General features: G+C 43.0%; 1 protein-coding gene across 2 annotated transcripts in view; it reads right to left on the minus strand.

Annotated features, from left to right (window-relative positions):
* The window catches only part of LNPEP (leucyl and cystinyl aminopeptidase), a 106277-nt gene extending 92577 nt beyond the window's left edge, over window positions 1-13700 (minus strand). Inside the window, exon 1 of one of the 2 annotated variants that reach the window (XM_018050013.1) lies at window positions 13559-13700. Coding sequence is in view for 1 of the 2 variants with exons in the window: in XM_018050012.1 (XP_017905501.1) it covers window positions 12362-12812 (451 nt within the window). In the remaining variant the exon portion in view is untranslated. Of the gene's footprint in view, window positions 1-12361; window positions 13389-13558 lie in introns of those variants that run through there. The other variant, XM_018050012.1, reaches the window with a different exon arrangement.

Genomic DNA, 24790 nt, shown 5'->3' on the forward strand with positions numbered 1-24790 from the left:
AAAATTTTTGAAGAGAGTGTACTGATTTGTGCATCTATATACCTTAAAAACAACAAAAAAAAGTAACTCTGCTAGAATATAAGCTCCTCAAGGGCAGAGAGCATTCTGCATTCATAGTTGTACTCCAGCTTTAAGAATAAAGCTTGGAACAAGTGGGCATACGGTGAAGGCATTTATTTGAAGAGGGTTATCTTTTTAGAAAGAGAGAAGTAGGAACCTGTCGAACACTAATTTAAGAAATACTTGTTAATTGAGGCAGTTTAAAACAGTTTGCAAGAAAATCTGTACTCAAACATTCACAGTCTTCTCTGACCCACTCCTGACTCCCCAGAAGGACGCAGCAAAGAGACATGGAAAACTAATTTTGGTTTGTTATATTTTTAGTCTTGGGTGATAAAAATAAGATGAAGAAAAACTGTTAGCATGATGTAAACAGGAAAAAATCCAAAATGAAATAAAACAGGAAAATAATAACAAAAAAAGAGAAGACAGTAATTAAGTAGGTTTGAACCCCATCACTACCTGGTTTCAACAAAACAGAATTAAGCTCAAAGCACTCATCTTCTACAAAGTTTTCGTACTATATATTTCTGCATTTATTTTCTCTGGTTGCTATCCATTAACATAGAACCAAGAGAAAACAAAAAATGTATAATAATTTACAAGGTTATAATAATAACCATTTAGTTCTACTGAAAAGCCAGCACTCAAAAATGTTTGTCAATTCCACATTGGAAATAATCTAGCTAAACAGCTCTGGCTTAGAGGACACCAGAAAGCATCAAGTTATCAGAGCAACATCATATTCCATGGACTAAAAACACAAACAGTTCAGCATATGAAGAGTAGTTAGTTCCTTTATCCTTCTATTTATTATTATGACAATGATCAGATTCACATAAAGATATGCCATTTTGGTCACTTAAAAGTTAACCAATATCTTTGTGAAGAAAAATATTTTAGTTTAATTTTCAACTTTATTTTCCTTTTCTAGGCTAACTTATTTTATCCTAATATTTATATTTGTATCAAACTTGTTCCCCAGTCAAACATAATCTTTATTTTACAAAATATTTCTAAACATCTTTCCTCATAACAAAGGTCCCACAGTCCTTGACCATCCTCAGGGAACCTCTTTGAGAGATTTAGCTATAAAAAGTAATTGAAAATGTCAATGATGACTAAATATTTATGCTCATTAATCTCTCAGGCAAAGCTACAATCCTTATAAGATCCAAAGTTAAAAAGCTTGTTTTTAATTTCAACTACCTAAATATTGTTTCAAAAAATATTAACTGCATGTAATTCCTTATTTCAAAAATGGCATTAGGCATAAGAAACACCTCTGAGTGATTGAACTGAGAATGCATACACTGCATGAGATTTACAGAAGAGATTTATAAGAACTCTAATGTTCTTATAAACATTGCCTGTGAGTTAGAGGACACCTCAGTTGGTGAGTAAATCTGCTAGACTTGATCTCAGATGGATCTGAACTAACACTTACTTTGTTGATATCTCTCTGAAATATTTTCCCATCAGACTGATAAAACACAAGGTAAATGATAGTACCAAATCTATAGCAAAAACTTTGCCATGAAAATACAACTTACTGAGGATCAATTTGATTATCATTAACCTATTTTAAAAAATAGTGATTAACTATAAATCAGGGACTGAAACCACACTTTTTCTACCAGTAGTCATTGTCACTTGATTATCTGTCAAGAAAAGATTCTATGCATGAATTCTTCAAGTCTTTATCTCAACAGCATCCAACTGTAATGAACAAGCACGCTCAAGGCTAGCCACTCTTTAGCGAACATGTGCTTCAGTTCATGTCAGTTCAGCTCAGTCACTCAGTCGTGTCCAACTCTTTGTGACCCCATGGACTGGAGCACACCAAGCCTCCCTGTCCATCACCAACTCCTGGAGTTTACTCCAACTCATGTCCATCAAGTCAGTGATGCCATCCAACCATCTCATCCTCTGTCATCCCCTTCTCCCACCTCCAATCTTTCCCAGCATCAGGGTCTTTTCTAAGGAGTCAGTTCTTTGCATCAGGTGGCCAAAGTATTGGAGTTTCAGCTTCAACATCAGTCCTTCCAATGAACACCCAGGACTAATCTCCTTTAGGATGGACTGGTTGGATCTCCTCGCAGTCCAACAGACTCTCAAGAGTCTTCTCCAACACCACAATTTGAAAGCATTAATTCTTCCGCACTCAGCTTTCTTTATAGTACAACACTCACATCCATACATGACTACTGGAAAAACCATAGCCTTGACTAGATGGCCTTTGTTTGCAAAGTAATGTCTCTACTTTTCCATATGCTGTCTTGGTCGGTCATAACTTTCCTTCCAAGAAGACCTTTCTTCCTACATAGACCTTCCTTCCTACATTGAATTATTCTTCTGTGTGCTTCCGCTAAACAAAAAGTTACTAAGTCTCTGGGAAGCCTATACGAATGCTGATCGAAGTGAGGTTGCTGTTTTAAATGGCAATGCATTTCCTATTTCCCCAAACACTCAACACTCTTATGCTCAGTCTGAGTTGTTTTCTTAATCTAGGCATCAAATCTACATACTAAAAGGACAGTATCAGTGGCCCAAAAGGTTTAGGTACTAAGCATTTCAAAAGCAGAAAAACTACTGCTAAAAGTATAAAGGGAAACCAGCCCAAACTTGTGGGCATCAACCCTTTTGACAATCATGGGACAAGAAGAACCTAGACAAATGTAATACTACTTCTGTCTTCAAATCACACTTAGCTCTCCTTAATCACTCCCACTAAACTCCATTTCTCCATCAAAGAGAACTCTGAAATGGTGCAATGGTGTTGAGGTGATGAGTATTCTAACAACTGTTTTAAATCTTATAAAATAACAATTTCAGCTGTGAGGAATACCATGACCCAAAGCCTTCCTCCCCACCAGAAAGTTCCTCTATGGCACCAAAGGATAGCTGAGGCAGTTGTCTGGGAAAGAGACAACTACAGATAACAGGGCTACCACACAGCCCTGGTCATCATCTGCTTGTGAGATCCAGGGAGCAAAGAAACACACCCAATCCTCAGGGGTCCAGTTCTCTCACTGGATTTCCCATTCTCCTGTTCTCCCAGCTTAAGAAGCTCTCTCCCTCGTAGAAACACTGGAACACCTCCTTAAACACCCTTCCTCCCAGATCACCAGCGCTGACCTCCCCAAATAGCACAGAGGCCTGGAGAATACTCTTGACCATCTAATCTCACCATCTACAGAAGTTCAGACAATTGGCCGGAGTTCTGTTTTGATGACCACACTCTTGAACTATGTGGCAGAAATGCCTGGGAGGACATTCATTCAGGAAAAGAACTTCAGAGGGTCTTTGACAGTTGAACTTGATTCTGCACCATTTTTTCAAACTCCGTTGGAAGACTCAATTTTCTTTATTCAGAACGGATTTCCTCCTAGTCTTTTTCAGATGTGAAGGTCGGAATTTTTTTTTTCTTTAATTGATTCACTGCTCTACCATAAACATCAGTACACAGGTGAGTCAGAACCAGTGAATAAAGAACAGTGACTGCCACCATGATCATCCCACGGTGGGTCAATGAGTCACTAGCGTTCTTTATAGTTTTTTCTTCTTGAGATCTGAAACATTCAGGAAAGTGAACACTAACTTACAAGCAACTGTGACTTTTCTGACTAGGAAAGAAAAATACACAGTATGATTAAACTCATGGCAAATGTTTTCTATCTCCTTCTAGGGCCCTCAAACGCCAGCCTTAACTCATTCATCCCTTTCTCCCCTCAGTTCCTTTTGTCCAACCAGACCCACCTGCTTCACCTTTCCAAGCCCGACTCTTGCCTTTCAGCCTCACACAAGAGTGTCCTACTCTCCAGAAGAGATTCATTCCTAAGCCAAAGACTTGCAAGGTATTGACCATTTTGCCTTTTCGATTCCTCCTTACCTTAAATCTCCATATACTGCTCATCTTCATGACTAATTCTCCTAAATCCAGATTTCCCCTTAAGATCTTTGGATTCAGAGTCTTAGAGGCACTCCCAGGAATAATCACCAATAGATTACAACAGTGAATCGGGTTACAGGGGAATCCTGACTACTCTTTCACAGACTCAGACAGAAACCCATATCTATTGCACAGAAATACCAGGGCAATGAGCAGCCTTCTCTATAAAAACCACCAGATGAAAATGGAGCTGAACCACCGTGGGCTCCAGAATTTTCCTCATTCTTCATTCCTACTTTTCTGTGAATACTCTTAAAGGGCACAAATCCAGGAATTCAAATTAAAAAAAAACAAAAACAAAAAAACACTGTTTCTCAGGTCACTCCAAAATTATGGAAAGGTGTGGGAGTATTAGCTCCAGCTCCAACCTCCTACAGTTTTCAAGACATGAGGTAACCAACAGAATATGGCTGCGCTGTCCTCCCTTCAAGTGCCAAGAACCACAGGCCTGATCCAGCTCCATCCCAACCTCTGGGGTAATTCTGGCTAGGCTTCTCTGTATTTCAATCTCCGAATGTTTCCACAGAGAGTGTCAGAATGCTGTTGCTTCCTAACAGGAGTGTTAATCAATAGAAATGTAAGCTTACTGCTGAAAAATATTATATGAACAGGTTATAAAAACAATCGTACACAGATAAAGACGATTTTTGACAACATGGTCACAATATTTTTTGGACTCCAGAGAAAGCCTGAAGAAAAAAAAAATTATCTCTTTAAGAATTCTTGCCCTGAGGAAGTAATTCCTCCTATACCTGGAGACCAGAGCTCTCACTTACCTAGATCACTTATCTAGACCATCTCTAATCCTGAAAACAAAATGGAAAAAAAAAAAGGGAACAAAGCCTTTTAAAATCTTATTCCAACCATTGTTTAAAACTAGTGAATTTTGTGAGCTTCCCTAGTGGCTCGGAACTTCCTTGGTGGTGCAGATGGTAAAACGTCTGCCTACAATGCGGGAGACCCAAGTTCGATCCCTGGGTCAGGAAGATCCCCTGCGGAAGGAAATGGCAACCCACTCCAGTACTCTTGCCTGGAAAATCCCATGGATGGAGGAGTCTCATAGGAGGCTACAGTCCATGGGGTCACAGACAGTTGGACATGACTGAGCGACTTCACTTTCACTTTCCCTGGTGGCTCAGTTGGTAAAGAATCTGCCTGCAATGCAAGAGACCTGGGTCCAATTCCTGGGTCGAGAAGATCCCCTGGAGACGGGAATGGCAACCCACTTCAGTATTCTGGCCTGAAGAATTCCATGGACAGAGGACCCTAGTGGGCTACAGTCCATGAGGTCACAAAGAGTTGGACACGACTGAGTGACTTTCACTTTATTCATTTATTTAATAATTAGAAAACTGTCCCAAGTTTTATTGTTTTTTTTAACTTCCATATTCTATTATTTTCATATTAGCATGAAACCAAACCTAGATTATTCCCTTTCTTTTCTCTTATTGAGGTTCAGTTCAGTGCCCAGTCCTGTCCGATTCTTTGCGACCCCATGGACTGCAGCATGCCAGGCTTCCCTGTCCATCACCAACACCCAGTGCTTATTCAAACTCATGTCCATTGAGTCGGTGATGCCATCCAACCATCTCATCCTCTGTCATCCCCTTCTCCTCCCACCTCCAATCTTTCCCAGCATCAGGGTCTTTTCAAATGAGTCAGTTCTTCCCATCAGGTGGCCAAAGTATTGGAGTTTCAGCTTCAGCATCAGTTCTTCCAGTGAACACCCAGGACTGATTTCCTTTAGGATGGACCGGTTTGATCTCCTTGCAGTCCAAGGGACTCTCAAGAGTCTTCTTCAACACCACAATTTGAAAGCATCAATTCTTCCGCACTCAGCTTTCTTTATAGTACAACTCTCACATCCATATATGACTACTGGAAAAACCATAGCCTTGACTAGATGGATCTTTGTTGGCAAATTAACGTCTCTCCTTTTGAATACACTATCTAGGTTGGTCACTGCCTTTCTTCCAAGAAGTAAGTGTCTTTTAATTTCATGGCTGCAGTCACCATCTGCAGTGATTCTGGAGCCCCCCAAAATAAAGTCTCTCATTGTTTCCCCAACTATTTGCCATGAAGTAATGGGATCAGATGCCATGATCTTAGTTTTCTGTATGTTGAGTTTTAAGCCAACTTTTTCACTCTCCTCTTTCACTTTCATCAAGAGTCTCTTTAGTTCTTCTTCACTTTCTGCCATAAGGGTGGTGTCATCTGCATATCTGAGGTTACTGATATTTCTCCCAGCAATCTTGATTCCAGCTTGTGCTTCATCCAGCCCGGCATTTCACTTGATGTACTCTGCATACAAATTAAAAAAGCAGGCTGACAATATACAGCCTCGATGACTCCTTTCTCAATTTGGAACCAGTCTGCTATTCCATGTCCAATTCTAACTGTTGCTTCTTGACCTGCATACAGATTTCTCAGGAGGCAGGTCTGGTGGTCTGGTATTCCCATCTCTTTTAGAATTTTCCACAGTTTGTGGTGATCCACACAGTCAAAGGCTTTGGTGTAGTCAATAAAGCAGAAGTAGATGTTTTTCTGCAACTCTCTTACTTTTTTGATGATCCAACGGATGTTGGCAATTTGATCTCTGGTTCCTCTGCCTTTTCTAAATCCAGCCTGAACCTCTCAAGTTCATGGTTCATGTACTGTTGAAGCCTGGCTTGGATAGTTTTGAACATAACTTGGCTAGCGTGTGAGATGAGTGTAATTCTGCAGCAGTTTGAACATTCTTTGGCATTGCCTTTCTTTGGGATTAGAATGAAAACTGACCTTTTCCAGTCCTGTAGCCACTGCTGAGTTTTCCAGATTTGCTGGCATACTGAGTGCAGCACTTTCACAGCATCATCCTTTAGGACTTGAAATAGCTCAACTGGAATTCCATCACCTCCGCTGGCTTTGTTCCTAGTGATGAACTATGAAGGCCCACTTGACTTCACATGCCAGGATGTCTGACTCTAGGTGAGTGATCACACCATCGTGATTATCTGGGTCATGTAGATCTTTTTGTACAGTTCTTCTGTGTATTCTTGACACCTCTTCTTAATATCTTCTGCTTCTGTTAGGTCCATACCATTTCTGTCCTTTATTGTGCTCATCTTTGCATGAAATGTTCCCTTGGTATCTCTAATTTTCTTGAAGCGATCTCTAGTCTTTCCCATTTTATGGTTTTCCTTCATTTCTTTGCACTGATCACTGAAAAAGACTTCCTTATCTCACCTTGCTATTCTTTGGAACTCTGCATACAGATGGTTATATCTTTCCTTTTCTCCTTTGCCTTCCACTTCTCTTCTTTTCTCAGCTATTGGTAAGGCCTTGTCAGACAACCATTTTGCCTTTTTGCATTTTTTTTTCCTTGGGGATGATCTTGATCACTGCCTCCTGCACAATATCATGAACCTCGTTCATAGTTCTTCAGGCACTCTGTCTATCAGATCTAATCCCTTGAATCTATTTGTCATTTCCACTGTATAATCGTAATAGGTCTCCCCATCCTATTCTTCTGCCATCTTGATTTAGGATCAGGTTAGCATTAACTGATAGCAGGTGTATGGGGCTTCTGCTAACTGTGCCTAACAGAAAATCTCCTTATAAATAGCCATTCCAAAAATGGTATCTGCCTGATTCCTGAGAAAGAAATCACTGTTCTTATTCTCCATATGATAATTTCCTTATAACCAATCTTTCTGATTCTGTCTCTTTCAAGTTGAGTTCTCAAGAATCATCTCTAGATAAATAATAATCACTGGTTCTAACAGTTTCTAAAATATGGTATTTATCTTGTTTCAAGACACCTTTTTGGGGAAGTTGTCACATACAGAACTTTTCCACCTCTGCTTTCCAGTTAACAGCTGGACTGGTTTCTAGTTACAGCTTCAACCTTATACTACTAAATGATGTTAATATTCGAATCCTATATACTCCTGTTTCCCTTAACTGAAATAAAGATGTAAGACAGAAAGGTAAAAGCAGAACTTAACTTATATCCTATCATGTAAACTATTATCTTCCATTTTAAAGGTTTTTTTCTCAGTGTGGTAAGTTATTTCAGAACAAAAGAAAACTACATAGGAATACAATGCAGTAAGCTCACATAGATGACCTTTGATAGATGCTAAAAAAAGCTTTTTTTTTTTAAACAAATGCTAAAAAAACTTTTTTTTTAAAAAATAAATGCATGCCTGTAGGATTGGAGTAGGAAATACCAACCCACTCCAGTATTCCTGCCTGGGAAATCCCATGGACAGAGAAACCTGGCAGGCTATGAGGTCTAAAAGAGCTGGACGTGACTGAGCACACACAGGCACATACCTAACAGGATAACTGCTACCTGTAAAGTCAAAATGAGAAATCACAATTTTATACTGCCTTATAATTCATGAACATCTAATTCATTATCCAGACTTCCCATTTTGGAAGCTGGGAAATACTTTCACTTGGAAGCCAATCTAAAAACAAAAATAGTTTTATAAAGACAGGAAAGCCCCCCTTGTTAGATTACACACCAGGATGTAGTATTAAAGTGATTCTTGGGGGCTTTGGGAAAAATAAAACTGTTTAAATTGTGTTTTCAGTGCTGGGGCTTCAAAATATCAATGCTTTTCCACCCTCTGGAGATTTTCGTTGGGCCATACCACAAACTAGAAAGCATTTAAAAATAGACACACACACACATATGGAATTTGCTTATCTAGTAAAGTTCTCAAAAGCTCCCTCCTGGTGAATCCTTTTAGTACACTAAAAATGAAGTGTAGATTCCTAGACCCAACTTCAGACCTTCTGAATCAAACCCGGAGGGTGAGCTCTGCTTCTACATTCCTTAACATAAATTTAAGTTATTCTAAAATGCCCTAATCTTATGTGCAAGTGAGGACAAACAAAACTAGGCAGTCATCCAATAATCGCTTGCCCTAATCTAGTGAAAGTGAAGTCGTTCAGTCGTGTCCGACTCTTTGCGACCCCATGGACTGTAGCCTACCAGACTCCTCCATCCACAGGATTTTCCAGGCAAGAGTACTGGAGTGGGTTGCCATTTCCTTCTCCAGGGGATCTTCCCAACCCAGGGATCGAACCCAGTCTCCCCCATTGCAGGCAGACGCTTTTACCCTCTGAGCTACCAGAGAAGTCCCTGTACAAAAGATCTACAGAGTTTCTATTTTTTGTTTGGTTGGTTTTTGGTAATACAGCAATCACTACTTCTGAATAGTTTCACTTCAGCCTGCCTAACAGAACATAATAGCTACTACCAAACCAACCTTGACTACTAGTCCAGCACATTCCTCTCCCCATAAAAAAAAAAAAAGGCACCAAATATCCAAAGCCAGACTGGATGTCCTGTCTTCAGCATAATAGCCAGCAGTCCCTACCAAGGGCAACACCAAAAATATCTCCTGAGCCAAATGGAAATTCTTGGCAATAATGTCTCTCCTTGTAAGCCCTTTCTGGAGATCTGCATATTAAATGGACTGCAGCAGTGACAGCTTAACACAGGATGGTCATCAAATAAATCCATTATCAGCAGGTAGAAAGCAGGGTACATACAAGAAAAGTGAGCCATTCCAGCAGCAAGTTTTGACAGAAAACACAGAAAGCAGAAAAGGCCTCACTGGGATAGAAGAGTATTGAAAACCAAATCAGCAAAACAAACTAAATTTGCCTCCTTTACAAATTTACCTCTTTTCAGGGAGAGAAATCACTGACAAGATTTTAACTGAAAGATACATGGCCCCGACTTAGTGAACCTTTCCGATAAGCGGTCACACCTCTCTCCAAACATAGAGATACATGACAAAGTGTAAGTGGTGACAATTTTATTAAAAGAGAATGAATGTGTAACAAAAGCCCACGCCATACTTGATAAACCCTCCAAGGATAAATTCTATGGGTAATGAAATATTCTGCACCAGAAGACTGAGACCTATGAGAGAATTAGATGACATATTCTTTGCCCTCAAAAGGATTAAGTACAGAGATAAGTGTACTTTCCACTATACCATGTCCTGTTTGAAGACACTAGAAAATTCTTCAGCTATTCTTCAAAAGTTCCAAAATAATGAGCCTTCCTCAAACCCAAAAAGCACCTCAAAGTGCTAGGACCTAACTTCTTGTTGAGGCTTCCCTCGTGGCTCAGTGATAAAGAATCCGCCTGCCATCTAGGAGACGGGGGTTTGATCCCTGGGTTGGGAAGATACCCTGGACAAGGAAATGGCAACCTACTCTTGTATTCTTGCCTGTGAAATCCCATGGACAGAGGAGGGCTTGGCAGGCTACAGTCCCCAAGGTCACAAAAGAATGGGACACGACTTAGCAACTAATCAACCAATTTCTTGTTGACTTTAGATGTTAGTTTCTATTCCCCTTGCTAAAGGATGCTAGATAAGGTTCCAAGGAGTAATTATTACATTAACTAAAATGATACACTGCTAAACTATCTCCAGCACAGACTGTGAAAATCTGCAAGACAGGAAAGGATTAGAAATCCAATTTCCTACATGAAAGTTGAAGCACTGCCTCTTTTTTACTCTCCTCTCTGGGATTTTTTCATTGCCCTTCCAAATATGACAATTTGCAAATATTCACATCCAGAGGAACATATTCTAAAACTATTCTAAGATGGGAGAAAAGGCTCCAATTTAAAGACTTGAGAATGTACTTTAATTCTATAGGCACAGGTTCACCAAATCAGCTAGCAATGATCTTAACCAAATATGTGATTCAGCCTTGTTGAAAGGAGTTTTTGTTTGTTTGTTTGTTTTAATTTAGAGGAAACTTCACATTTAAAATCCTACCAACACGGAAGCTCCAAGCTTTCTACCTAGAACACAGGATAAGCCTTAGGATGCTCACTGGAAAGGATTTAAGAATCTGTATTAAACATACTTTGTATACCAAAGTACTGGATGTTCTCTAACCTTCCTTTTAGCTCAAATCGTCCTTATTTTTCTTTGCCAACTTTACCAGACTACTCTTAGAGCCTCAGTAATTACAAATAGAACCTGGATGAGAAAATTCAGAATTAAAGCTGTCATCATTAAACCTAATTAAACAGTACAGACAGGAAGATGGCAGTAGAATAAAGCATTCTGAATTAGGGACAGGGAGAATATAATTAGTAGTTCGCAGTCCCAGGGATGAAAACAGCATACAACAAAGTCTGGCTCGAGTTTGGGACATAGTGGACAATGTCTCTGTCTCCCGGGTGGCAAGTGACCCACCCTAACAGAGGCAGACTCTGCCTTCTATTAATGCGACAAACTCTCTACCTTAAGTAACCAACCACCCGCAGGAAAACACATGTCCACTAGGAGAGTGAACTCTCCCATTTCAGCGTGAATTCTCCCTTGCTGGCAGTTTTCCTACTTTCTGTCCCCAAAAGGGAATCTATATACTCAACACCGCAAACTGAAAGGCATCTCACCCCTACATGGCACTGGTGGTCTAAACAAAAGCCACGGTTTTAAGGAGGGTGGCACGGATTCGCTCCCTTCGGTCAGTAAAGGGCTATGACTGTTAGCCGAACCTCCTGCAGGCTCCGGCTTTGGACACTCGCCTCAAGTCACATTGTGATATCACCGTGACGGTCCCTTGATATTTAATGAGTCTCGACTGAAAATTTAAAAACCGATCTTATTGGGAGCCAGGGAGAGGAAGCTTGAACCTCCTGCGGAATGCCTCCGCAACAGACTGCGAGAGCGGCAATGCGGGCAGGAACCTCCCCGGCGCCCAGCCGGGGTGATCCAGCTTTTCTGCAAGTTTTTCTCTACCTTCCACTGAATTAACCTAACAAGCCCCCACACCCACCCAGCCCTATCAGGAAAAGTCACGCCGGCAACTCGCCGAAAGGCAGGGGGACAGCTCCGGGCGCGCCACCCAAGTTGAGGGTTTGACCGCCCTTTAACCCTTCCCGCTCCAAAGCCCACTCTGCACCCGGGGCAAACCCAAGCTCTGCCAACTTTACCGGCAGCCCCTCCTCCAATGCACCGCAGCCCAAACTTTGCAGCTCGCCCACCTGGCTGCGCAGAGGAGCGAGGTGTCCGGGACACCGGGTGTCCCCATCCGGGACGGGCGGTGGCGCTGACCTTCACGCCAGCAACCCCGGCCCTCGACCCCCGAGCCTGGCGATTGCCGCCTCTCGCCCCCTCCCCCGAGCCTCCAACAGCCTCCCCCCAGGGTCCCCTACACCAGCACCGCCCCCCCCCCCACCTCACCGCAAAACCTCTCGTGGGAAAGCTGCGCTGGAGGCGGCTGCAGCTCACCCTCGCGTGTCACGACTCCCCACGACCCTCTGGGCCCCGGGAGAGCCCGGCTCCCAGCCCCGGCCTCCCTCCGGCCGCGCCTACTCACCATTGGTGAAAGGCTCCATTATTTGCGGCCCCCCCTGCCCCGGGCCGCGGCTCCTGAGAGCGGGAGCGCGCAAGCTTCCTCCTCCGAGAGCTCCGAGCGGCCCTGCGCACTGAGCATGCCCGGCGCGGCGCCCAGGGCTGCCGGGGAGGTGCCGCGAGGGGCGGCGCCGCTCCGCCCTCTCTGGGATCCGCCACTCCGGGTTTTGCAGACAGCTGCAGAGAGAGCCGGGGAATCTAGCGGGGGCGGCTCCTGGGAGGCGGCGGGCCTGGGAGGGGCGTGTCCAGAACAAGCCCCGCCCGGGCAGGAAGGCCGGCCGGCTCTCGCTCTCGCTCTCTCCGGTCCAGCGCTCGGAACCGCGCTCAGTCCCTTTAAAGCAAACGGGATGGTCTGTCGCGTCTGGCAGGTGTCCCGGCTCTAGACGGTGGGAGCCCGGCACCACCGCGTAACACATCCCACGGAGCGAACATTCCAGAGATGGGACGAGAAACACAGGCCACAGACGAGGCTGAAACACACGCCCCTCCTGTTGAGCCTTCAGTTAGAGTGATGGGAGGCAGACCCAGTGGGGTCGCTGGTTCGGATGGCTGGGTGAGGACAGAGACCTGGGTGGGAGGTGGCCACGGGCGCCGAGATCTGAAGGCAGAGTAGGTAGCAGGCTGCGGGTGCAGGGCGCCCCGCTGAGTGCCCAAGCTTCGAGTTTCCCCGGGGGAGTCCACCTCCCTTCGGCAAGGCTTCAGGGAACAGGCACTCTGTGTCGTCTCCTTAGGCTACTCGCTCTCCGCACAGTGGTCCCAAGCGATCGATGGCCTGGAGACTGAAAGGGGGGCTACCTCCGGGGGCAGGCACCCGGGGTCCTGTCCCCGGGCGGCTAGCGGGTTTGGGGGCGCCGCCCGTACCTCCCGGTGCAGGCAGATGACAAAACGCGGCGCTGGATCTGCCCGGGCCAACTGGCGCCGCAGGATGTGGGCAGAAGGCCTGGCCCCGCGGAGCCTGAAATCAACACCTGGCGAGGCTCCCCCCTCCACCCCCCTCTCCCCCAGGGTGTCGCCTTAGTGGCCCGGCCGGGAGGAGCTAGGCCCGAGAAACGGAAACTCCCTCGGTCGCTCCGCCGCCCCGCCCGCATCCAGCGCCCCAGCCTCCAGCAGCCCCCCAGCCATCACTGTTTCCGGCGTCAAACCCCGGGCAGGGCCGGCGAACCTTTGGGACGGAAACAAACCGGGGGGCGCCGTGAGCCTCGGGAAAGCTCGGCTGGGCCCCCGGCTTCTTCATCCCTTGCTCAGAGGATGCATCGCCGCCACGGCGCGGAGATCGCAGCCCTCCCAGGGCGCGGCCACCGCCTCACATCCCCTCTCCCCTCCTTCCCCCAGCGCAGCCCTGGCCCCAGCAGCAACTTGGCTCCCGCGACGCCTCCCGGCGCCTGGCAACTGTCACAGGCTCTCTTCCGAGGCTGTCAACAGCAGGGCGTCGCGTGCAAACAAGCTGGAAGAGAGCGCAAACAGCCTGGGCGAACGGGGACGGCCGCGGCGCTGTTTGACCCGAGTGGGAATTTAGAAATTAGGTTTCGAAGAAGTAAAAGCTGCGTGCAATTATTGTATTTTGCAATGTTTCATTTTAAAGTGTCGATCGTATTAAATCGCACTTCCGCTTTAAAACCTCCTGTGGATACCAACGACACTTAGAATAAAATTTAAACTCTGCCTGAACTCTGGGATCGCATCTCCTACCTGTGCCCACGATGCTTTGTGTACGGAGGCCCTTATGGCTGTTCCTGAAAGTCGCCAAGTTACATCCAATCATTCCTGTAACGCGTTCCTCGTGGATGAACTGTTGCTTCTGCCTCCTGCTTTTCCCTGCTTTTTCCTTCTTGTCTTTCAGTGCTCAATTCAAATGTCATCTCTGCAGAGCTCTTCCCTGACCCCCCAAAGGAAAATAGGTCCAAACATGATCTGCTAAGTAAAGACTGACCCCTGCTTTATTATCTTCACAGCACTGTCTAAAACAATGTTTTTGTTCCTTCTTTCATTATTATCAATCTCTCCAGAATACAAGCTCCAGGAAGACAGGGTCGTTACCTTCATAAAGGGCTGTACCCTAGGATTTGTGAATGGATGCCACAGTATTTAGAGTTCTAGGTCTTTTGCAGTGTTGAAAAACCTTCCAGAGAACATTTCTGTATTGAGTGATGTGTTTGTGATCAGTACAGAGAAGGTCTGTATCATATGACACTTCAAAGCTCCCCTCTTCTCTTAGTTTGTTAGTTAGTTAGTGTTAGTTGCTCAGTCGTGCCCAACTCTTTGGGACCCCATGGACTGCAGTCCACCAGGCTCCTCTGTCCATAAGATTTTCCAGGCAAGGATACTGGAGTGGGTTGCCATTTCCTTCTCCAGATGATCTTCCCAACCCAGGGATCAAACCCCAGGCTCCTGCACTGCAGGCAGATTCTTACCAACTGAGCTACAAGGGAAACCACTTCTCTTGACATTGTGTTAAAGATAATCAGAGCCCTTAGGCTGCCTCCTCAGCAACCCCTCCCCCTTCCCCCTACACCTATCTACTTCAGAACCAATAATAGGAAGTGAATCACAGGGGCTGGTACAAAAGTGTTCAAATATTATATAGTATTTGTAGTGCTGGGTTTTGTTAAAAGGACCCCACACATTGTATTGCTTAGACAGGAGGCTCTTACCTATATTTTCAGTTCAGTTCAGTCGCTCAGTTGTGTCCAACTCTTTGCAACCCCATGGACTGCAGCACACCAGGCCTCCCTGTCCACCACCAACTTCTGGAGCTTGCTCAAACTCATGCCCATTGGATCGGGGATGCCACCCAACCATCTCATCCTCTGTCCCCCCCTTCTCCTCCCGCCTTCAATCTTTCCCAGCATCGGGGTCTTTTCCGATGAGTCAGGGTCTTGTCATGTTCCTTTGGAGTTATTTTTGCAGTCAAAGCACTTAGAGATATTTACAACTCCATAGCTTGTTAAATCTCCTCACCTCACCTCACCCATAAGCTGGAGTCTGTCATGCTTTTAAGTGTGAAACACATTAGCTTGTATTTGGTTTTAAATACGTCAATTCTGCAGAGACTTGTAAAAATGCTTCACCATTGCACTAACAAATATAGGTGAATCATCATATCTTTTGTGATTTCTTTGGCATAAAGACAAATAACTTCTTTATCTTCCCTTTGCCAACATTTGCCTCCTGTTCCTACCCAGGCGTGGGTGTGCCCACATGCATGCACACACATGCACACACACACATATGCATGCACACACACACACATACAAAAGGACCATTTAAAGACTTGTGGGTTTGTATTGGAGATAGAGTAGCGAAAATCAAAATGTTTTAGAATCCTATCTACCCTCAAAAGAATAAAAATGAATTTTGTTTTGTTTTAGTCTGAGTTTTTATTTTTTGGATACTATTTTACATTTCACTTCATAAAGCATTTCTGAGGGAACACTGTTTCACAGACCCAAGCTGAAACCCATTATGTCTCAGTCTCTAAGCTCCTCCTATCCTCCCACACAGAACTTCCTCTTTAGTGAAGGGCATAATACTTTAAATTATTATGAAGTAACTATTTGCTATCAGAGGAGATAGTGTGACATTATCTACCATACTCATTTACTCTTTTCGGAATCCTTGATGTCTATTTAACATTTGAAAGCCAAAATTTTGGAGGGCTAATTATAATGTATAATAAATAGCATGAAAGGCAAATATGAGCTCCTTGAATAACAAACAGTGTTTAGTTATAAAGAAGCAACAAACTTGCTAATCAATGAAAATAGGAACTTTTTTTCATCAAAATAAAACACTTCCTATGCCATGGACAGCTAACCCAAGCCTTGTTGAACAGATGAGGGGATTTAAGTCTAAGAGGTTAGAGGATTTACTCACAGGTGGCAGACAGGATGAAGCTCAGGTCGTGCTCTACTTCAGAACTCTGGAGCTTTCTGTTTCTTCCCTATTCCCGCAGGGAAATTAAGGTCAATGACAATAATCCATGGAATGGATATGAATTAAAGAGAAATATAGCTAACCTCAGGCTACTGGATGGCTATTTTACTGTTTAATTGATACTCCCATATAATTTATTGATAGTGCACGTCAAATTTAGGTTTAGCATTATTAAATAAGCTTTCTAATGACTTCGAAATAGACAATTAAAATACATTAATTCAGTGCACGTATTTGAACATGATATTTATTCACTTCTTGAATAAATGGTGGATGCAGCTTCCTGCCAGGACACAGGTGACCACCGTGAAGTCTCCAGTCACTTCAAGGACCAGAGGAGTCGACATCTCATCACTCCAACAACCTATTTGCAGCGCACATATCCTGCATCCATTATAGCAAGTTGAGAAATGTTTAGAGCACAGAGGAAAGCAGAATGATTATCCAACAGAGTTCTTCTGTAACTTGTGCATGCGTGCTCATTCAGTCACGTCCAGCTGACCCCACAGACTGTAGCCCGCCAGGCTACTCTGTCCATGGATTTCCCAGGCAAGAATGCTGGAATGGGTTGCCATTTCCTTCTCCAGGGGATCTTTCCTAACCAGGGATTGAACCTGTGTCTCCTGCATTGGCAGGAAGATTCTTTACTGCTGAGCCAGCTGGAACCCCTCATATTGCATGCATGCTTAGTCGCTCAGTGGTGTCCGACTCTTTGTGACCCCATGAACTGCTCCTCTGTTCATGGAACTCTCCAGGCAAGAATACTAAAGTGGGTAGCCATTCTGTTCTCCAGGGATCTTCCGAATCCAGGGATCGAACCCAGGTTTCCAGGCAGGAAAGACTGCAGGCAGATTCTTTACCCTGTAGTCACCAGGGAAGTCCTTGTATAGCTTACAGTTTAACCAAAAGTTTCAGCCAAATGAAGTAAAAGGTTATCAAGAAGGAGCAGTCATATACTAGTGCAGATGCTTTGGACTACAAAAAAAAAAAAAAAAAACTATGTTGAATCAAACTAGTTTGGAGAATAAGGACATTTACCATCTCATATGACAATTGAGGAAACAAGGCAACCTCCAGTCAGAGCTCCCCAACCTCGTCAAAAACCCAATTTCTCACTCTGTACTCTGAGAAGTTTTCTGAGAGACTGGGGGCCATTTAGTCAAGAAGGTGGTTTTGGCAGGGGAAGAAGAAAGAACCTTTCTCTTGATGTCTCTTTCTTAAGAACAAAGAAACTTTTCTAAGAAATACCCTACTAGAATTCTTCCTGGGTTTCATTTATCAAAACTTTATTATGTACATTTCTAAGCCAGTCTCTGGAAATGAAAATAAAGTTCCTGTGCATGGTGTTGAGACAAAGCAGGGTCTAGGATCACGTCCCTTATTTCATATGGGGTGGTGAAGGGGGCATTCAGACAAACTCGTTTTTCTTATTCAGAAAGGAAAAAGAGATTAAGTGAACCAAAATGTTAGGTAGGCAACGTAAATGTCTACCCAATGTTATGGATATTGATATATTTTAGTAACTTTTGGTATTTAATCCTATATCTTTTTAATGTGATATAGCTCAATAATAACATCCCCACGCACCCCCCTCCCATTTCAAAACTACAGGCATACACACAAACACAAATACCAGGACTTCAGTGCTCCTGAGTCTCTTTATACCCAAAGGAATCTAAATCATAATGTATGTAGGGTAGCTGAGAAGTTCAGAAGGAGACGTGATTTGCCCACAAAGCTGTCACATAGCCATCAAGCTGCTCAATCAGAAAAGGAGTATCATTCTGTCTTTTCAAATCCAGTTCTAAGCTCCTTTCTCAATATTATTCACCATTGTACCTATACAACTTGGCAAGATTCTTCTGACATTTGAATCAAGTTCCCTAATCTGTTTGTATTATATTTGATTGATTGCATATTCATCAAAACTAGCCACCTTATATTTATAATCAGATAGAAATAATTGAATAACATTTCAAAATAAAATAGCTTGTTTCTAACGAGCAAGAAATAATAAGCTGTAATCTAAGAAAATATTTAAAGGGTGTTTTATTTTTAAGGGATTAATTCACATAGTTATGTTGTTAAGACAAGAACTACAAAAAAGGGAGAAAATTCAAAACAGAAATTAATATATGTGGTATATGATAACTTCTAATAGAAAAGATAAATTTTAATTTTATAGTGTCACCTTATTTTACTAAGAGTCTTTATAACATTTCCCTTTGTTAAACTTAAATCTAAAAAGCATAAGATCTGCTTAGGTAGCTAAGAGCCAAATATTTTGATTTTTTTCAAAACCCTAAGATACTTGTGTAAGAAATGTAAAGATAGAGCCCAATTCAATGTAATTTTCATATGATTGATCAATATAACTAGGATCTCAAACCTAGAAATGTTATATTATTAAGTCTTGAATTTTGACTTGAAAAGTGAAAAAGAAAGTGAAAGTGAAGTCACTCAGTCATGTCTGACTCTTTGTGACCTCGTGGACTGTACCTGTCAGGCTCCTCCATCCATGGGATTTTCCAGGCAAGATTACTGGAGTGGGCTGCTATTTCCTTCTCCAGGGGATCTTCCCGATACAGGGATCGAACCTGGGGCTCCTGCATTGCAGGCAGACTCTTTACCATCTGAGCCACAAGGGAGCTGACATGAAAGTAACTACCAAAATGGAAAAATAAATCTTAGGCATTTGTATCAGTTTTTTAAGGCTGCTGTAAGAGAAAAAAAAAAAATTACCATAATCCAAGTGACTGGAATAACAGAAAGTTGTTGTCTCATAGTTCTGGAGGTTGGAAGCCCAACATTAAGGTGTCTGTGGGGCCATGTTCCCTCTGAAGGCACCAGGAAAAGATATGTTCCAGGGCGCTTTTCTAGTTTCCAGTAGTTCCTTGACTTATGACAGTAAAGCTCCAGGCTTCACAAGGCATTCTCCCTGTTTCCTGTCTGTGTCCATATCGCCCCCTTAAACAAGGACACCCATCAGATAGAAGCAGGGGTCCATCCTACTCCAACAGGACCTCATCTTAACTAATTACTTCCCCGGGCTTCCCTGATGGCCCTGACAGTAAAAGCGTCTGCCCACAATGCAGGAGACCCAGGTTGGATCGCTGGGTCGGGAAAATCCCCTGGAGAAGGAAATGGCAACCCACTCCAGTACTCTTGCTTGGAAAATTCCATGGATGGAAGAGCCTTGTAGGTTACAGTTCATGGGGTCACAAAGAGTCGGACACAACTAATTGACTTCACTTTCTTTCTTTTCTAATTACATTTCTGACCCTATTTCTAAATAAAGTCACATTCTGACGTATTGGGGGGTATGATTCAGCATATGAATTTTTGGAGGACACAGTTCAACTCATTGTAACAGCATCTTTCTAATGGAAATAAGACAAGGGTGAAGACAAATTTGTCTTCCAAGGACAGCATCCAAAGAAGTGAAAAGACACCCAAAAAATGGAAGGCAATTTTTGCAAAGCATATACTTCACAAGGGACTTGCATCTAGAATATATAAACAGCTCTTACAACTAAGGAATAAAGGACAAATAATTTAACTAAAAATGGGCAAAATATCTGAATATACACTTCTCCAAAGAAGAAACACAAATGGCCAATTAACACATGAAAAAGTTCAATATTATCATTGATGAGAGAAATGCAAATACAAACCATAATAAGGTGCCCCTTCATGCTATGGCTAGACATAGGCATAGGATGGCTAGGCTCAAGAAGCCAGATGAAAGCAAATGTTGACAAAGATGGAGAGAAACTGGAAGCTCATACACTGCTGGTGGAAATAATGTGTTGAAAATAATGTGTTGAAAAATAGTCTGGTAGTTCCTCCAAAGATTAAACATGGAGTTGCTGTATGATCCAGCAATTTCACTCCTGGTTTTGTACCCAGAAGAACTGAAAATTTGTGCTCATACGAAAACTGGTAAATGAATGATCATAGCAAAGTGAAGTTTGCTCAGTTGTGCCTGACTCTTTGGGACCCCATGGACTGTAGCTCATGGAATTCTCCAGGCCAGAATCCTGGAGTGGGTAGCCTTTCCCTTCTCCAGGGGATCTTCCCTATCCAGGAATTGAACCCGCGTCTCCTGCATTGCAGGTGGATTCTTTACCAACTGAGCTACCAGGGAAGCCCATGGTTTTATAACCATGAGCATTATTCAAAACAGCCAAAAAGTGTGAACAACAAGAAGCCAGACACAGAACATCATATGCTGTATTATTTGATTTTTTGTTTTTAAATGTCCAGACTAGGCAAGTCTATAGAGAGAAAAAAAATAAATTAGTTATTGCCTAAGAGTGAAGAGAGGAAGGAAGTGACTTCTAATGGGTACAGATTCCTCCTGGGGGTGATGAAAATGCTCTTAAAATTGACCATGTTGAGAAGTGCACAGTTCTGTAAATAAGCTAAAGACCACTGCCTCTGACTGGGGCAAGTTGCTTAACCTCCCAGGGTTTCATTTTCTCCTTGCAAACTAAGGACAACTGCCTTCCTTTTAAGGTTACTGTGAGGATAAGATGAACTAACACACCGAAAATGCTTTCAGGCAGAGACTGGCACAAAATAAGCACCAAAGAGGTATTTGCTATTATTATTAAATGTGAATTGTGAAACTTTAATTCCATGTACATTGCGTGAAAAGATAAAAGAGTAGACTCACAAAATATACTCTAAGAGCAAACCAGTTTTTCTAACACCTAACGGTTTAAAATAACCGTGTCCTGAGAAAACCAAGTTTTTGGTGTCGAGTTGATACGTAAGTCTGGCAGAGATGGTAGGCCCTATTCCAGCTGTGAAAACCAAGCACAGGCCCTACAAATCAGAGGATATAAAAAAATCTTTTTAGAGATGATCTCCAGTGGGAATTTTTGAACGGCTTACTCTTTCTAGGGAGATGTTTACACTTCTGAAGATGCTGATTTTCGTTTTCCTTTATTTCTTACAGCTGTGCTGAAACAGACGCGTGCCTCCGGTTCATTCCTATAGAATGTGTCCTTCAGGTTTTTGTTTGTTTTTGACCAGGGGAAGGTCCTGCAATATTTATGCAGGAAATGACACTTGGCCGCAGTTCTTGGCTGACTCTAGGCTGACTCAGATGCCTTCTTCCTCCTCCTGGCTGACAGTTGCCTGCACAGCCTGTTATTCAGCCAGCATTGTTTGTAGGATGCCCGTGGTATGCAGAGACCAAAGCGAACTGAAAACAAAATGGGAGCTAAGGTTTTGCTTTAAAGGCTTTACAGTCAGGACCAGCACATGGGGTTCATTCACGATGCATAATACATGATGCGCAATTGTACAATCATGTACTGGCAGGAACCTCTGAGGCAAAATTGCCAAGTGGGCTTGTCTCTGAGTTCTCCAAGGTCTCATTTTCTATTTTCCTTCCTCACTTCTAGGTGCTGCTTCACATAGTCAATACATATGCATCAAATGCCCTCTGTATACAGTATCCATAAATAAGTAACAGATCCTGCCCTCCCGAGCTTCCTACCCAAACAGTCCTTTCTGGGGATATTGTTTTCATTCCAAAATCCACTCCCCCAATCCTCTTCCAGCTTGAGGGTCTTCTCTCCTTACAGCCCTTTTGCTGTAAAGAAATAAATATTAATTTTAAAAAAAATCAAGGAACTTCCTTGGTGGTCCAGTGGTTAAGACTTTACTTTCCAATGTACGGATTGTGGGCTTGACCCCTAGTCAGGAAGCTAAGATCCCACATATCTCCCAGGGAAAAAATCAAGACATAGAACAGAAGAAATATTGTAACAAATTCAATAAAGACTTTAACAATGACCCATATAAAAAAATCTTTTAAGAAGTCACACTAAAGCATGATTAATGAATTACAATTTAATATTTCAACTTTCATTAACCGAAAGGGATGAATCTGTAATTGTGGACTTATAGAAGAAGAGGCCACTAGATAAGGAGGGATGTATTTTGGGGGAAAAAAAATCCATCAGTTTCCCTTTTTAGGCAGCACTTAGATTTGGCTTTGCAAGGTCAGTAATGGAGGTGTTATTTCTTTTCTAGGTCCTCAGCGAGGTGGTGGAGCCAACACCACCTCCCTTGGACTTAAAATCCAAATACTTTGGCTTCCCAGAGAAATGGTCAACTGAAAGCAGGTAAATAACATGCTTTTCCTACCTGGTAATGGCATTTCTAGAATATAGAGCATTATTTTTAAGACTGTGCTTTGATCAGAGGTACCAAAACGATTTTCTAGAAGAACTGACTTATTAGAAAAGATCCTGATGCTGGGAAAGATTGAAGGTGGGAGGAGAAAGGAAGGATAGAGGATGAGCTGGCTGGATGGCATCACTGGCTCAACAGACATGAGTCTGAGTGAACTCCAGGAGTTGGTGATGGACAGGGAGGCGTGGCGTGCTGCAGTTCATGGGGTGGCAAAGAGTCGGACATGACTGAGTGGCTGAACTGAACTGAACTGTGCTAAAGGGGCTCCCCAGGGGGTGCTAATGGTAAAGAATACACCTGCTGATGCAAGAGACCTGGGTTGGATCCCTGGGTCAGGAAGATCCCCTGGAGGAGGACATGGCATCCCACTCCATTATTATTGCTTGGAGAATTCGATGGACAGAGGAGCCTGGTGGGCTACAGTCCATGGGGTCTCAAAGAGTCACACAGGTCTGAGCGTCTGAGCACATAGCAGATTGTATGGTTCTAAAACAGAAATAATATCCTTCCTATCTTTTAAGTCTTTTCATAGGCAACTTGCTTTGCCTACTTTAAAATGAGGTTTGTGATTATAATTGAGGACTGTTTGGATGACTAGAGGGACATGCCAGGTGGTATTAACATGGGAACTCCTTACAGAGGCATCAACCCAAAATACTGTATTGAAAACAAAAAATATAGTATAATTCAAAAGAGGAAGATATGAGCTTTGAAGTGCAGGAAATCGTGTGTGTAAATACCTAAAGATGAGAATTAATGAGTCATGTACTGAGAATAGAAAACTGGTTATCTGAACTTATCTGGGAGTATGGTAGAAGAAAAGGACTTTGGGAGGGAAGAAAATAAATTAGCAAAAGATCTTGAAATTACAGTTGTGAAGTAAAGTTTGCAGAAGCGATTGAGACAGAAATGTTTTCCTATCTTGTTAAGTCTGCATTTCTCGGCCTTTCTAACCATTTCTCTTTAATGAATATTGGAAAATTTTCCTGATTTAAATTCTGAACAGTCTGTTTATACTGCTAACTTAAGTTTGATACACGATTAGGCACCCCACAACATTATTTCTGAGAAATCGATATTACACAATCAATACCACAAACTAATTGCCACCCTAAGGAGCCTCTCATGTAAGCGTCGCTGCTGCTGCTGCTGCTAAATCGCTTCAGTCATGTCCGACTCTGTGTGACCTCATAGACGGCAGCCCACCAGTCTCCCCCTCTCCTGGGAGTCTCCAGGCAAGAACACTGGAGTGGGTTGCCATTTCCTTCTCCAATGCATGAAAGTGAAAAGTGAAAGTGAAGTCGCTCAGTCATGTCCGACTTCTAGCGACCCCATGAACTGCAGCCTTCCAGGCTCCTCTGTCCATGGGATTTTCCAGGCAAGAGTACTGGAGTGGGGTGCCATTGCCTTCTCCACATGTAAGTGTTAGGCATTTGCATATTGGAAAAAAGTTATAATGGTTTCTGGGAATATGCTAGACTAGGTACCCTGACTAACCTTCTTGCTAAAAATAACCAAAACTGTAAAATGAAATATATTTTTTCGAATGATTTGAGTGCATTGGTCACCTGAAAAGTAGTGGAGAACAGTCGTCTATAAAAAACTAAGTGCAAGCAGGAAAGCTGGGTTAGCAGAAGGCTGAAGCCGATGTTAACATGAGGGCTAAAATTTCAGTTTTCAAGGCTTGAGAGTGGAGGGGATTAAGGTTGAAGCTAGAGCCAGCCAGGCTTATGTTAGGAAGCATAATAGAAAACAAAATTTAGGTGTAGGCTGTTTACAAACGACTCATATGAAACTAAAGCATACAGAAAAATTCAGACAGGGTTCAAGAAGATGCGCAAAGCAAATACAAACCAAAAGAAACCAGTGGGATAGCTATGTTAGTAGCTGGAGAATGTCCCTTCAGTTCAGTTCAGTTGCTCAGTCGTGTCCGACTCTTTGCGACCCCATGAATCGCAGCACGCCAGGCCTCCCTGTACATCACCAACTCCCAGAGTTCACTCAGATTCACATCCATCGAGTCCATGATGCCATCTAGCCATCTCATCCTCTGTCGTTCCCTTCTCCTCCTGCCCCCAATCCCTCCCAGCATCAGAGTCTTTTCCAATGAGTAAACTCTTCACATGAGGTGGCCAAAGTACTGGAGTTTCAGCTTTAGCATCATCCCTTCCCAAGAAATCCCAGGGTTGATCTTCAGAATGGACTGGTTGGATCTCCTTGCAGTCCAAGGGACTCTCAAGAGTCTTCTCCA

Source organism: Capra hircus, chromosome 7 (assembly GCF_001704415.2).
Source record: "Capra hircus breed San Clemente chromosome 7, ASM170441v1, whole genome shotgun sequence".
In the NCBI taxonomy this organism is placed as follows: Eukaryota; Metazoa; Chordata; class Mammalia; order Artiodactyla; family Bovidae; genus Capra; species Capra hircus.